The sequence below is a fragment of the Oryzias latipes genome, chromosome 21 (genome assembly GCF_002234675.1).
Source record: "Oryzias latipes chromosome 21, ASM223467v1".
In the NCBI taxonomy this organism is placed as follows: Eukaryota; Metazoa; Chordata; class Actinopteri; order Beloniformes; family Adrianichthyidae; genus Oryzias; species Oryzias latipes.
The window spans coordinates 6766161-6781634 of record NC_019879.2 but is presented as its reverse complement, the minus strand read 5'-3'; the positions used below and the strand labels follow the sequence as shown (position 1 = coordinate 6781634).

Genomic DNA, 15474 nt, shown 5'->3' with positions numbered 1-15474 from the left:
GGTTTCTGTATAGATGGCAATAACTTAAAATGTTTTAATTATGTATTCTTCAAAAGTCTGTTCTATCTGTTCTATCCACACATGCAGAGGAACTGCATGTATCACATGAATTAATAGCTAAGCCAAGTCCAATACACATTTGACAGATAAATTAGGTAATTTTGCCTAAAAACTTTTTTTTTTTCCTTTCAATGAGAAGAAGACAGACACATTAATGTAAAGAGGTCAAGTATCCATCAAACCATTCGATGATGATTTCCCACCTGATGAAAGGCTGGTTGTCTTACATTGATGCTAAAGCGTTTCCATGGTAAACAATCCCAGTGTTGTCATGGAGGAGTGTTGAGTTTCCGATAGAGGACTTAAGGCTGGGTTGCTGAATGTTGTTGACAAAAACAGAGACTCTGAGGTCAGTGACAGCAGTAAGAAGTTCAGTTATGACATCTACTGAGTTAATTAATCATAAGGGGAAAAATTGGTTGCAATTTATTTGGGGAAACTCAGAATTAGATTACCTGTTCACTGAAATAAGCTGTAAACAGTAAAATTCTGTAATTTAACATGTAATTTCATAAAGCTGTTGATACTAAAACAAATTTTTTAAATACTTGTCATGATTAGTAGGACCTCTATTAAGCTGAGCATTAGCCAACTAACAGAAGTGCAACAATTACAACTGTATTCAGAAACTGCTGTGTCTATGTAGTAAAAAAACAATAAAACAACTTTAACCACAACAATTAAAACACAATTTAAAATTGGGAAAATCCCTGCAGTAGACATTCAATAGATGCCATAGTTTGTTTTGAGCAAAAGAATTTCAAAAACTAGTTCATCAAATTATCTTTTTAGTTCAGTACTTAAAATTATTCACAAAGTAGTTAATCTGTTGTTGTTTATACCAATATATGTTTAAAAGTATCAACATAAAACAAGGGTATGACACGTGGAATGACCAACTATGGGGTACACAAAAAACGGGAACCTCTGAATTGGCAGAAACAACAGCAGCCTGTACGCAATAAATCACTATTGTTACACAAAACTATCAAATATCAACAGTTAATATTTAACTTGTAAACTCATAAAAAAGGGGATAATGTAGTTTATAGGAAGATCCTGAAGCTGTTTTAAAAAAATAAAAATGAAAGAAGTTAAATTAAAAAAATTATTAGTTTTAATTTACCAAGAAAATGTTCATTTGGCCTTAAGAAAATAACCATTAACATTGTGGGAAAAACCATGCACAAAACCTGAACAAACCACTTACTTCATAGAAAACCTCAAAGCTGAACATTGAAAATCTTTTGGGGTTTATTGCAATTACTAACAAAGAAGATGATATGGTAATAGGATAAAAAGGATATTGGTTTTATTGTAAAAAAAAAAAAAAAAAAGTTAAAATTTGAAAGATTTATATGAAACCAAACATAGAGAAAAGTTTTAAAATATAAAAATATAGTAAGCTTGTCTTTTGCTAAGTCTCCTTTTGATTTTAAATAAAAAAAAATGCATTTTAATCAAAGGAAAAAAGGTAAAAACAATCTGAAATCATCAGAGTAACTTATTATTTCTTCTTTATACCTACTTTATATGTTATCATTTACTTCCTAATAACAATGAATGCACATAACCATAATCATTTTAGTTCAGAATTGTAATGTTTAGAACACAGAGACAAAATAGGAATACAAAACTGTGAGCTTTTTTAGGATCCTATATGGGATCTGACAAAATCCTTGCAGGAAAGGACAATTTTTCTATTTTAGAGTGTAGGTCAATGGGAAAAAAGGAAATAAAGCAAGAGAAAACTTTGTTGCAGACATCTTTAGCACATTATGTAGAGAGAAGTAAATTAACTGAACTTGTGTCAATAGTCCAAATGCAGGTGCAGGCAGTTGGTGAATGATCCAACTGGGGCAGACGGCGGAGGGATTAAAATAAAGCGGTCCCATATATTTAAAGTAAGGATGCTGTTATTTTGCCATCGTGACATGAACTACCTCAGTGACATTTCCTTTACATATTGATATGAGCCCAGACATACGGCTACATAAAAGAATAGTATAATAACACTAAGACGAACAAGACAATTGATCGGGGAGGAGTTCTGATGGCAGGTGGTGGCCCGGGCGAGCTCACTTTCGTCTATGGCTGTTTTAATTCCGCCAACAGCACGTCAGTCCGCGGGCCTGTTAAACAACTGAAGTCAGTCTGTCCTGCTGTCTGACCGAATGTATTGAAACAGCCTCTATACAGCAAAAATGCTTGCCTTTTGTCACAAAGTGCCATTCAATTTTTGCACAGCATTCTGCAGCTGCTTCATACACGGAACGGTACAGAACAACGATATGGAAAAGCGTCTGCTGCCCTGCAAAGCATTATGCAACTGAATGTTCAGACCTAGAGGTTAAGAAGTGCCGATAGTGTCAGCGGCATTGAGGCTGGCTGCTTTGCAACACCTTGATTCACCAAACAATGCGCCATTCATACTGACCTCTTGCTGGAAAATAGGCTTAATGTCCGCACAGTAGCAAAGCGACTGGTTGTGTTTACCTTTCACGCACACACGCACACACACAGCACAGGCTCAGAGGCCTCAGCCTCTAAAAAGCCAGGGTGTGTAAAGTCACAAAGGCCGTCACAGCTTGATGTGCAGTGTGACCACTTGAGCTGGCACTCGACCTGCGAGCCATTCATGTGCTCGAGTCGGGGCTAAAGACACGGTCTTGAAGAAGTTGTGACTTTGCTAGGGACTCATGGGTAATCTGGTTTGACGGACAGACAGACGCACAGACAGACAGGTGACCAGCGATAACTTGTCAGACCAATGTCATGGTCAGAGTGCCAGCCAGCTCATAAAATAATACCGTGTAATGTCTCTGTCATGTTAGTCATTTACAGACAAATAAGGAAAACCAGATAAAATGAATACAATATAAGTTCTTGCAACTTACATTGTTCATACATTTATTTAATGTAAAACAATACCTGTGCCTGGGAATGTCCGCATGCGGAATTTTGGGCGCATTTACATGCACTAAAGTGACCAGGTTACAATAAACTTTGTTGGATATCCTGGTTTCTAAAGTCTCATGTAAGCTTTTAGTTCCCATAACCAGGTTAGGGGTTAAGAAAAACCCACAACCAGGATTCCCACCGGCTTTGGCCGAAAGACTATTTAAATGACAAAAGCTGCTATTTTGTAATAAAAGGAAGCAGCTGGATGATAAGTCTGATTCCTGTAAGGCAGTGGACACATGGAAAACAACTTATTGCTGAAAAAGTAAACAAAATTTCTCTGAAACTCTTGTAAACCCACATTATTGATATAGAGACCAATTTTTAGATGAGCAAAAACATTTGTTTGTGTGATGAGCCTTTCAATTGTTCACTGACCCAATTACCAGCCAAATTGTATCATATAACAGTGCTATTAACAGCTAATTTGTTTTATAATGTTGTATTGTTAAAATAAAAGGCTGGATCCATGTTTTCATGAAGCTCACATTAGAGTTGTTCTCTCTCGTCCAAATACTCCTATAAAAATGTTATATTTGTTTTTAATCAAGCATAGATTCGTAAAAATAAAAAATAAAAAGAGGCACAATTGTCAGCTTTGAGGTTTACTATGTAGTTTGGGGTTTGTTCACATGTAATTTTGCTAACAAAATATATATTTTTTTTTTTTTTGTGTGTAATGGGGGAAAATGTTGCCAAAAACTATAACTGTGCTTTCATTCTTTTTCTTTTATGCTGTCTTTTGTCTGGAAAAAGAGCACAGTAATTTTTAAGTGTAGATTTAACTTTTTAAAATATTTTTCTTGTTGTTATTTTGCAGAACTGCACCTTTTTAACTTGGAATAATTTAGCTCCAGAGCTTCTATGCCAAACAGTCCCACAACATGATTTATTTTATTTATGATCTTTGAGAATATAATAATTAGAATAAAAATTGATTTCAATTTGTAACATCTACTTTTATTTTTTAATCCAACATACTGCTCTGTCATGTCTTTATGTTCTTTTAAAGTAGCATTTGTCCCATTTTAGTATGATATAAACTTTATAGTACAAATGACTCAATAGGTTTCCAAATGAAGGTTATCACTTCTTAGCTGACCGTTCAGATTTATTACAAGTTTTAGTTCATGGAGATCCTTTTTAGGTTAAATTACGTTTACTTCACAGATTTTTTTAGAAAGCAGGTAGCCAACAGATTGATGGATATTTTTACTTCTACAACTACTTTACACGGTTAAAAAGGCGCATATTGTCTGGAGTAAAAGCCCAATGTTTGTGTAATATAAGGCTTTATTCATAATACATTCAAATATAATTGAGCTCTCTTAGCTATATAGAATCACTTTCTTTTGAAATTTTGTAGTAATTTTTGTTTGCTATAAGTTTTTATCCATTTTTTTTAATTTTTCTTAGACAGTAAAAACTGTAACAGATACAAAATGTCTTCTAATTTGGTTAAAAAGAAATGTTTGTTGGATTTTCTTTTTAACAATTATCTATAATCTTGTTATGTTTGTCTTCATTTGTTCATTTGTTTGTTTGTGTTTTTCCGGTGTGAAATGTCTGTCTTAAACAAACTTGGTTTGTATTATGTTGAACTGAAACCTTTATGAACTTTAAATGAGCTTGGAGCACACACGTGTTCATGCATGCAGCGTTTTGGTTAATCTCTCTTTAGGGGCAGCTTTATTCCACTGCTTAAAGCACATTTGTAAGTACTGATCAAGGTTTGCATGTGTATGAGTACGTCTGTACAATCATCTTTGTTTATCTGAATTAGAAAGATTATCTTTTTACTGTGATGCAACTATAATTCACTTAATCAAATTGAAAAGTCTAAAAGAAAACATTAAAGACTGCTATCAGTTACCAGTTGGCTGGATCAGTAGTACGGAGAAAAGTCCTAAATATTAGGTAGTAAATGAAAAATCAAAAATGTGTTTGATTTTCCTCATGGACAGCTACATAGCAGTGGTGGAAAAGATCGACCTTCATGTCTGAATGTTTTTATGTTTAAAGCATATAACATGTGAACATTACAGAACAACTTTTATGGTAAAACTGGTTTGAGCGACTGCTTCGGCTGCTGATGTCACCGACTGAGGCATTCATTGATGTAGAATGAAACACAGTTGTGATTCCGAACAACACCTGGTCATTTAACATTATTGTATTGCCTAATATTCTCTAATGCTATCATTCCGCATTTTGGTCTCCAACCATACTGGACAGTTTTCCCTCACTACATCATGGTTCACCTTTCCCGGTCTCCTTGTTCAACAGAATATTTTCTGTGCTTTTTCGCATCCTTCTTTTTTCTTTTTTCTAAGCTGGCCCTGTGTTCTCCGTCTGGATTGGCGGTGGATCGTTGTCAATCAATCTCCTCCTGTGCCACAGCTCGTGTACCGAATGGTTCAGTTTGCCAAATCTACATAAATCTACAATCGCAAGCAGATCTTTCCTTCTAAAATCCTGGGCTTAGTTTACAGCGAAAGTTGGAACTAAAAGTTTAAACAAAATAAAAAAATGTGAAAATGTTTATGTCTGTCTGAGAAAAGTGTATAAAGTAGGTAGTAAGGGGTTTTACAGCCATTTCACCTATCCCGGGTTATAAGTGGGAACACTGTATTCCAACATGTCCCAGTTTGCATTGATAATAAATATAAATAATTTAATATCTTTATATTAGCTAAGTCCTTTTTTATTTGTGCTGAGCATTAGGAACATAACAAGAACTCCATCACGTTGAGAGTTTGTCTGGTAGTGTTTGGCATGCTACTTACTTAGCAAGGTTCTTCATCATTTGGGGAATGTGTAAACAGTATCTTCCAAACAGCAGGTGCCTTAAATCCGGGTGTTTAGTAGCTAATATCTAAAATTAAGTTTGTTTTGTTCTTTTAGAGCCTAAAATATATTATTTTGACTGACAGACCTTTTCATTTTTTTCATTATTCAGTATTTTTTCTTTGGTGGATGAATAAAAAAAAAAGGTTTTGCATATAAAGTTGTCTATGTGTTTTTCCACTTCTGCTGTAAATTTAGGTCATCTTTAAAGCTATTCTTTCTCAAAATAAAAAATTAAACACATTTTTTAGAAACTTTGAGAGAAAGATGACAAGTTAAAGACAGTTGTACAAACGGAACAGTGCTGGATAAAAAAAAAAAGATCCGTCCTCAAAAACAAACTTTTCAGAGGAGGTTAAAATTAATTATCTGATGGAAATTGATTGTGCTTTTTACTAATGTCCTTATTCAGCAATGTGTATCTGTAATCGTCTTACATGGAGACACTCAGATGCAGTGAGTCGTGTTTCTATTATTACAGCTTATGCAACACAAAAGGTCCATCTTACATTAAGCCTCGAGTTGTTTCCATCTGACTCTGAGTTCATCATGATGGGATCTAAACATCTCTCCAACCCAAATCTCATTTTCCAGACTGAAGTCGTTTTTAAGAACTTGTCCCTTAAATTTGTGTGTTACCTGCAATCTGCTCCTTCAGAGCATTGTACCAAGCATGTGTGTGTTCTGCTGAGGCATTGTGGAGGTGGAGGGTGTCCTCCTCCAGCTTCCTTCCTTTCCTCTTGCAGAAGAAGAGAGCAACGCCAAGCATGGCTCCTCCTGACTCCTGGCCTGCTGCTCTCCGCCGCTTCACCTTAACTGCAAACACGTCCTGCAACAGCAGCATACCTGGCTGCAGCACAGTCACCTCACCTGCGAAGAAGGTCAGAGCAAACGTACAGGATGGGAATTCAGCACGAACATTTGCACCAACTCCATCTGAGAAATAAAACAGAAATGCTCTTTAGTGTCTAACTTCTAGTCTTTTATGACTCCATATGTTTGAAAATTAAATTAAAGAACTGTACTATCATGTGTTATTTTTACAATAAATGCTTATGAATAGTGAATACTTTAAAAAATAATTCCAAGAGGAAACTGTCAAATTTGTTTTTGAATGAAAGTGTTTTTATCATTCAGTTATAGACTCCCACAATGTGTCCAGATTGCCCACATATAATCAATCAGTCAATCAATATATCCTTCTGCTCCTCACAGTTATGCAACATTATTAGCGTTCATCATCACTAAGCTATAATGAAAGACTCACGTGTCTCTTTTCAATGAAACTAATCAGGAAATCTGATTGGTTCGCGTGAGATTATCCAATGGATAATGTCAGCCGAGCTCAGACACTTGCGCAACAATAATATATATCAGCCAAGTTAGTTTGGCATCAGCTGTAAAGAAAATAAACCTTTAAAGCCCAAAGAGAACTTTTGGTTCTACGGAGAGTCCACAGCACTTGGTTGATTACTTCTCTTGATTAAATCTGCATCAGTATACAGCCTTAAAACCACAAAACCTGTTTGATACATAAAATCTTACTTGGGTTCTGTTTTCCAAAATTCACAAACTTTTTATATTTTTTCTTATAATTCTGAATGTCTAAAATGAAACCCTAGACAGCTTAAGATATGTTTAAGAGATGTATTTATAATAATAAACTATAAAAATGTTTTCATTCTATTTGACATCTGGTTAAGTCAATAAAAGCAGATGAAAATGATTGAAAATACCCCATAAGGTACATGGCAACCTTTAAATAACAATAAAAAAAGTACTGCTTTTGCTGATAACACACGTCTTTAAAACTTTTCTTCTTTTTTGTTAATCTTTTCATATAATTTTAGGAATGAGTTCAAACATTTAAATGCTAAAGGAAACATAAAGGAATTACAAAAATATAATGTACGGTTTCAGCAAAAATCTGAATAAAGGTATCAGAAAAACATTTTTAAATGTAGGACAGGAAATACCCATGATCTTAGCCAAAGTTGAAAAGATTTTCAAAATGAATGCACTACTGCTTCAAAATAAAAGCATCAACCTGTGACCACAACTTTATATGGACCGCGTGAATATTTCAAGCTGGAGAGATTAATCAGGAAACAGCTATAAATGATAATAGCCAATTAACCCCCACTCAATGAAAGACATGCCTGCTGTTATCAAATACCAAATATTCTATAGCAGCATATCCATTTCCCCCAGAGAGCCTGGCATCCATATGTTAAAGTCACCGTGTTTGGCAGTGTTTGCTGTTGTAGCTGCTGTTTCTTTTTTGTACCCATAATTCAACTCTTCTCTTGAAAAATCAGAAGCAGGTGGGCATTTCCTTTGTTTTTTTAGCATCAAACTGAGGCCTCCAGAGCCCATTTGATAGTTGCTCACTGAGAGTAATCTGCAATGACTTTTTAAGAAAAATGATTGCTTAGCTCATTTCTTTATTGTTATAACAAATTGTTTGAAATAAAAAATAATTTTGTTCTTCGGTCAAATATTTTAAGTATGACAAAATGGATCAGCATTTCTGCTCACAGATAATTATCCTTTTTCACACAATTTTATTTGATTTTTTCATGAAGAATACAATTCTCATCAGATTTAGGTTAGTAACAGTAGCTGCAGGTTTAGGGATGTTTTCATATTGATAAATGTTAACAAACCAACTAGATCTGCAACCAATAAAGGTTCAAACTGAGGACATTTGAACTATTTGTGTAAAACCAAGCTAAAGCAGGTGTCCCTTCTTAAAACCTGGTTACCAAAATCATTACTTTTGATTTAACTGTTGCATATGTGTATGTTCAGTCCTCATGCCTTCTTTACTCTTTTTAAACTTGGGTTTAATAGAAAAAACTGAAGCCATCTTTGTTGGAAAATAAATCTGTAAAATAAAAAAATCGGTTTATAAGAAAGTTCTGCAATTCAAACCATTAAAAGACAAAGATTTAAACTTGACACTTTTTTTTATTGCTCTTGCATTTATTTGACTTTTTTCTTGTTCTACAAGCAAATTTTTTTTAAAAAAAGCAAGCAACAAAGAACCCACCAGCAGAAACAAATATCATAAAGAAAATCTGTCCCAAAAAAGAAATGATTCTGATTTATGCTGACAAAACCCACAGGGATGCTACAAATCCACACAGTCACATGAACACACACTGGTGGGTTCCAGATGGAGGTATCTGACCTCACAACCTGCTGTGTCCACACACACACACACACACACACACACACATACACACACACACACACACACACACACACACACACACACACCCAAATCCACTCTCAGCAGCAGTCCAGTCTCATGGTGACCAGGCCATGTGGTCACTGTGGGGAGTTATGGATCATAGTTTAACAACACACATCCACACACAGACATGTACACCCTACAGACACGTGTGAGTGCACACACTACTATCATTTAATAATTCATGATCTGGTTCTTTTGTTTTTGGTCCCTAAAAGTGAGTTTGGTCTCAAGGCGGTTTCTGTTCAATCACACCCAAACAACATTAGCGACACAAACAGGCATCATTTAAACAAAAAAAAAAAAAATTGAAGAAATGACAACTAAATTCTAATAAAATCCATTTTTAACATGAATTGTTGGTGTTTTCATGTTCATGTCCTGTGAAAAAAATGTCTAAGTTGCCTTGAAAGCATTTTAGGAAAAGCTATCATGTATGTCAAACACAAAGCATCTGTTGGTTTAACACAAAGAAAAGAATCCCCTCAGAACTAATACTGATCTGATTCAGGGGTTTGCTGCTCTTTTGTCAAAAGAAATTGCTCAAAATTCAAACTTTAATTACTTTTTGTATTTTATCTCTACATTTTTAAAAACTTTTTTTGAGGGTACTATATGAAGTGATCTTAGTTCCATCCTTTATTATGTGGGCATATGAATCCTAAATGTAGTTTTTTTATTATTGCATTACTTCTACATATTTATTAATACCAAAACCTTCTTGTTTTCATTTTCTACATTTAACAACAGCTCTTCTCTACCAACATAATTGTTATTTTAATCAAACTAAACAACAACAGTTGATCCATTTATATAGAAATATCTCATCAGCAAACACACATGCACACACACAGCATGCTGACAGGCTGGTTGTGTGTGTGTGTGTGTGTGTTAATCTCCCCACACTGAGAGACTCTAATAACCCCCCACATCCCAAACCAACTGCTCAATACTACTGCCAACACACACACACACACACACACACATTGCTGGCTTAATGACATTAGCTTGGATGACATACAACAAAACAGATTGGCTTCAGCTACACACACACATTTACACATATTAAGTTTACACTTTCATCTTTCTACAGTAACTATTTGTGTGTAACTGGATTTTAACCACTACAGGCCTTCACAAAGTAATATCACTGTGACACCAAAATATTACCACAACATGAGCAAGCCAGCATCTGTTGACATGTCAAGGAGCCATCATTGCTCATTTTGGCTGCACACCCACAATTTGACCCGCAATGATGTTTTTGAAATGCGTGTTTTGTTGTTGTTGTCAGTGCGAGAGTTAAAGTAGTCCAGGGTGGAAAACAGAGGCCAAAAGGAAGGTAGAAACAATGACCACAGCTCTCCTCTATTTGAAATAATCTCTTGGATAGAAATTACTACAAAAACACAATTAGGTCTGAAATTGGCAGGATGGTAAAAAGGTTTAACTTTATTTAAACGGTAAAATGCTAAATGGCATATAGCACTTTACTACCTTCCTGCATGTCACCCAAACACACACACATTTACACACTGATGGCGGCTCTACTGCCACCAGGAGCGATGTGGAGTCCAATGTCTTGCCCAAGGACACTACGACACATGGGATTTTCCGATCTGAGGGTGACCGTTGTACCTCTGCACCACGGTTGAAATTGTGACATGATTTCATTTAAATCCTAATGATCAGTTCTCGGTGTAAGATGTTAAAACTTCAACAAGAACTATATGAAACTGCCGATTCTACAGATTCTCGCTTCAGACATCCTTCAGGGAGGATTGTGATCCCTCAGGTAGGGGTTGTGGATGTGTGCACATGAGAGTGTACCCAGATGCTCAGAGGGTTCAACAGTCTCAACAGGGCTCTCCATTACAACACCAGATGCCATAACACAAACACACACACACACACCGAAAAACTGTCTTGTGCCAACAGGATTTGTGAACACCCTTGCAGCCCGTCACCATGGTAACTGACCTGTGGGAGTCTCTGGGATGATGGGGGTCCAGGTCAGTCTGGTTTGGGTAAGCAGGACATCGTGACTCTTCTTCCCCACTTTAAAGATCCCTCGTAGGATTACACTCTCACTGACGCAAAAGCAAAAAAAGAAGAAAGTTTGCATTTACATCTTTACATATGAATGCTAATGATATTTCATTTAGTAGGGCGGCAGCAGATCAGGTGAGCATGGTCGGCCAATGATCGAAGGATCGGAGGTTCAATCCCCGCTCCCCCCAGCCAACTGTCGTTGTCTCCTTGGGCAGGGCACTTCCCACTGCCTGCCTCCAATGTCCCGGTGATGGTCAGAGCGAACCCTCAGCCACGCCTCTGTCAGTCTGCCCCAGGGCAGCTGTGGCTACATCAGTAGCTTACCATCACCAAGCATGAATGAGAGGTGAATGAATAAAGGACACACAATGTAAGCGCTTTAATACAATCCATTACTATTATTTTTGACAAATGAAAAGGCAGTTCTTCTCTCGCTGCCATTGTAATTTAAAGATGCCAAAACTATTTGTATACTTTACTTGCTTGATGGAGTCATATTTTTAAATCCACAACGACACCCTCATCACTCCTAACCCCTTCAATCTTTACCCTAGCTGTGATGGAAGGGGGCAAATTTTGATGTGGTAGGGACTAATCTAATTATCATTATTTCAGTATATATCACAAGATTTCTTTAACCAGACTAAATTAGCTTACAGTTTGTTTGTTTTTAACACAATTAGATCTTTGTGAAAGTGTTATTGGAGCTGTCCAGCCGTACAGTTTTGAGCCAGATGTCAGCTCGAAAAATGATACTTGGATCTAGACGTCTATAAGTGGATGTATCAGAATGAAGCGGAGCAGGGAGCTTGTGGCCTGCCGATTGTAGTTTGTTCGAAACAGCTACAAGCTTTTGTAAACGGGAATCTACTCCTGATTCACCTAAATTTGAATAACAGAATACTCAAAAGGGCAGTTTTAATCTTAATTTAAATCTTAATAGGTGTGCTCCATTATGAGAAAATGCCACGAGAACGTGTTAAAAGCACATTTTCATTGGGTGGGTCCTTAATAGCACTGTGAGGCATAAGAGACAAATATGACCTCTGGGGTACTTAAATATGTCCCTTAAATTAACATTTGAGCTCAAATCTCACAGCACAATAATCCCATTTTTAAAACAGTGTTATTTGATGGTCTTCTTTTTTTTCTCAATCCACAAACTCAAGCAGTATTTACTTTTTGTGACTGAGAAACTTTGATACACGGGCAGGCAAGGTGGGAACTCAACTTGCAATCTGTATCAGAGGTTGACCGCTCCACCTTTGCACCACCTACACGGGGTATTATGGAGGTAGAAATGCTATAAAAATGATTTAAAACAATACGTTCTTAAATCAAAAAGAAGTGATTGATGATAAATTATAAAATGATCCCCATTTGAACGTTATGCCGAAAGGATTTGCCTGTTGAGCTTTTACTTTGAAAGAGCTCTCTGAATTGAGCGCGGTGTAAGTGGCGCGTGCCTGTTTGTGTAAAAGCTTTCTCTATCCTTTCTCTGACCCTGTTCGGTTTGCTGTATATTCTTGGCTTCTTGTTAAAAAACAAAAAAGGGAAGTCATTGTTTACTTTCATGAAGCACTCACCTGTGCTTCACCGACTCGTGAATCTGCTCCTCCTGTTGTTGTTCCAGCTTCTCCCCCTCCATCTTTTCTCCCCTCCGCTTCTCCTTATTTTTCTTCTTCTTGCAGACCTTTCTCTTCTCTTCTTTCGGATCTTCGTCTGGCTCCGACATGTTCACCGAGTATTTTAAACAAATAAACAATGAAACAACTTTGACATTTTTTGACTTTGCTCGACTGATAAAGTCAAACTAAGCTGATCAGGGTGTATTTCCGGGGTCCCGTCGCTATGGAGACAGGAAGCGTCTGTAGAGCTCGCGCGTAATCAGCGGGAGCGCGCTCCGCCAGGCCTCAGATCGTGTCAAACGAGACTGCGCATGGAGTATTACAATTTCGCTTGTCTTTCTTCTTTGTGATGTTTTAGCTCAATCTTTACATTAATTCTCTATTTAGAGATACATATTATCAGACAAACATACTAGAACCCAAATAAAAATAAAATAACCTAAACTGGGTTGTTTTAACCCAACTCTGAGGTTAAAAAGGGCCCAATTTTTTGTTTCTGGGTTATTTTAACTTAGAAGAATATAAAAATTCAAAAAAAAATATATAAATTGTGCTAAAATTAAACCCTTAAAAAGTAGAGTTGCTCCAAAAAAGTGTCCCAAAAATACTTTTTGGGAATTAGCCTAAAGAAATAACCAGCGTTTTAAGAGTCAATGTAAACATGGAAAACCATGTCATAAATTCTGCTTCATAGACCTTTTTGAACCTCAGAGCTGAACGGTTGAAGTGGATGGAACTTTTTTTTTTTTTTACCGTACTTTGATCTTGTGCAAAAATACTAGATTATTTTAGCTGAAACTGATGACAAATGTCAGGCAGAGATGGAGAAATTCACTTACAGAGTCATTGGTGAAAGGTCATCCAAAACATTTCATTTTAGGATCCTCTCATTATCATTGAGATTTGAAAGTATCTTGCAGACATGCTGCTGAACGTCCTTTACAACCTTTTAGCCCATATGCAAACAAAGAAATGCCTGAGTTTGCTTTCACCTGTTACAATTCCATTTATAACTTCTAGTTTGCAGGTTCATTTCGAAAAAAGAAGCATCAGAGGGTTGAAAATTCATTTATTCCATACTCTTTTGCTCATTAAAATCCCTTGTGTTTCTCCATATAACTTTAATTTACCATAATTTGTTTTTTAAGCCAATCCGAGCAGTCTAACTATAAACGCCACATTATGAGCTAGAACTCAAACACGCATACAGTGCATGTGTTAACAGATGGTTTAGCCTAAGCTGCATTAATCAGTGTTATGATCAGCCAACAGACTGAAACACAAGACTGCAGGATCCAGTACTGCTGATAATGTTACTGGTAATACATCAGCAGCTATTATGGACGTGTTCTGATTTTAGTTTTTTCATTATGAAAAGCTTATTATGAGTATGATGAACTGATTAAGAAAAAGTTTAAATCTAAGATGTTTAGAGGTTCAAATGAGTTCTTAAAATTTCCCTCTAAATTTGATTTTGACTCCTTTCAATCATGGACAACGCAGAGCATCCTGTCCACCCTGTTCTGGACAAACAGCGGAGCTCCTTCTCTAGAAGGCTCAGACAGCTCCGCTCCAAAACTGCCCGGTACCAGAAATCCTTCATACCCAATGCAATAACCCTGTACAACAACTCACTTTGCAAAAGATAACCTTTGAACATCTTTTTTTCTCTTCTTCTCTATTTTGCACATTTCTTTTGCACATCTCTTTACCTGCACTGTTTTGTAAATAGCTTTTTAAATTATACCACATTTTCCTTGTTGTCCTGTCAGTTGTTATGGTAACGAACAAATTTCCAATGCGTGGGATCAATAAAGTATTTCTGATTCTGATTCTGATTGACTCTTTGCTTTTTAAAAATGAAAAATTGTCAACTTGATTTAAGCCCATGCTTTCTTGTTCCCCTTAGATTTGTCTGTGGACAGTTACATTTCTGATAAATCTATGAATTAATGTTATTGGTAATTTTCTATGGAATGTGGAAAAATGTAATGAGATCAAATATTTTTTTGCGCGTATTTTGGCAGTGTTTCATCTCAACTGGAGTCCTTTTGGAAAAAAGGGAGGCTAACTGCTGAGATAAGACCACCATATTGTCCCACTTGACTTACAAACACACACACACACAGTCTGAAAGGGGCGGCTCCCATGCATAAACAAGATCATTTTCATAAATTAAAATCTAGCCTGCGGAACAAACATCTGTGCCTTTCTACAGATTTTCCTTGTAAGAAGATATTTGTTTTCTCCTCATGTGTCTTTTGAGGGCTTTAGTATCGCTGTCTCAGAAAAAACCTTCAATTATAACAGTTTTTTAAAATACTGAATATGGAGGCCATTTTTGTTGCAGCTATCAAGCATTATAACTTTTAAACTGACACATTATTCTTAATGCAGTTATAACACATTATCATATGCTTTTAAAGTTACTGCGTTATCTTTGAAAATGATTTGGTGTTGTATCAGTTTGTATGTTTTTGTGACGTTTTCGATTTTATGAATACTGTAAGTATGTGTAAGTAAGTGATGAATTTATATCTATCGTGTATTTTTTTAAGACCAAGCATAGAGTCTTTAAATCAACCTAGATAACATCAAGCACATCAGCAATAAGGTGAGGTGTTTTGTCGTGTGTTTGTTTTGCAGCAAATGAGGAGTCTAACCTGTCAA

The 15474-nt window shown here is 36.1% G+C and overlaps 1 protein-coding gene across 3 annotated transcripts in view; it reads right to left on the bottom strand.

Annotated features, from left to right (window-relative positions):
* The window catches only part of cerkl (ceramide kinase like), a 32452-nt gene extending 19411 nt beyond the window's left edge, over positions 1–13041 (bottom strand). For all 3 annotated transcript variants that reach the window (XM_020712875.2, XM_004081553.4, XM_020712877.2), the window contains exons 1-3: positions 12763–13041; positions 11105–11214; positions 6508–6738 (exon numbers count right to left, since the gene is read on the bottom strand). In XM_020712875.2, coding sequence (XP_020568534.1) covers positions 6508–6738; positions 11105–11214; positions 12763–12911 — 490 coding nt within the window. In that variant the 5' untranslated portion in view covers positions 12912–13041. The remainder of the gene's footprint in view (positions 1–6507; positions 6739–11104; positions 11215–12762) is intronic.
* Between the last annotated feature and the right edge of the window lie 2433 nt (positions 13042–15474).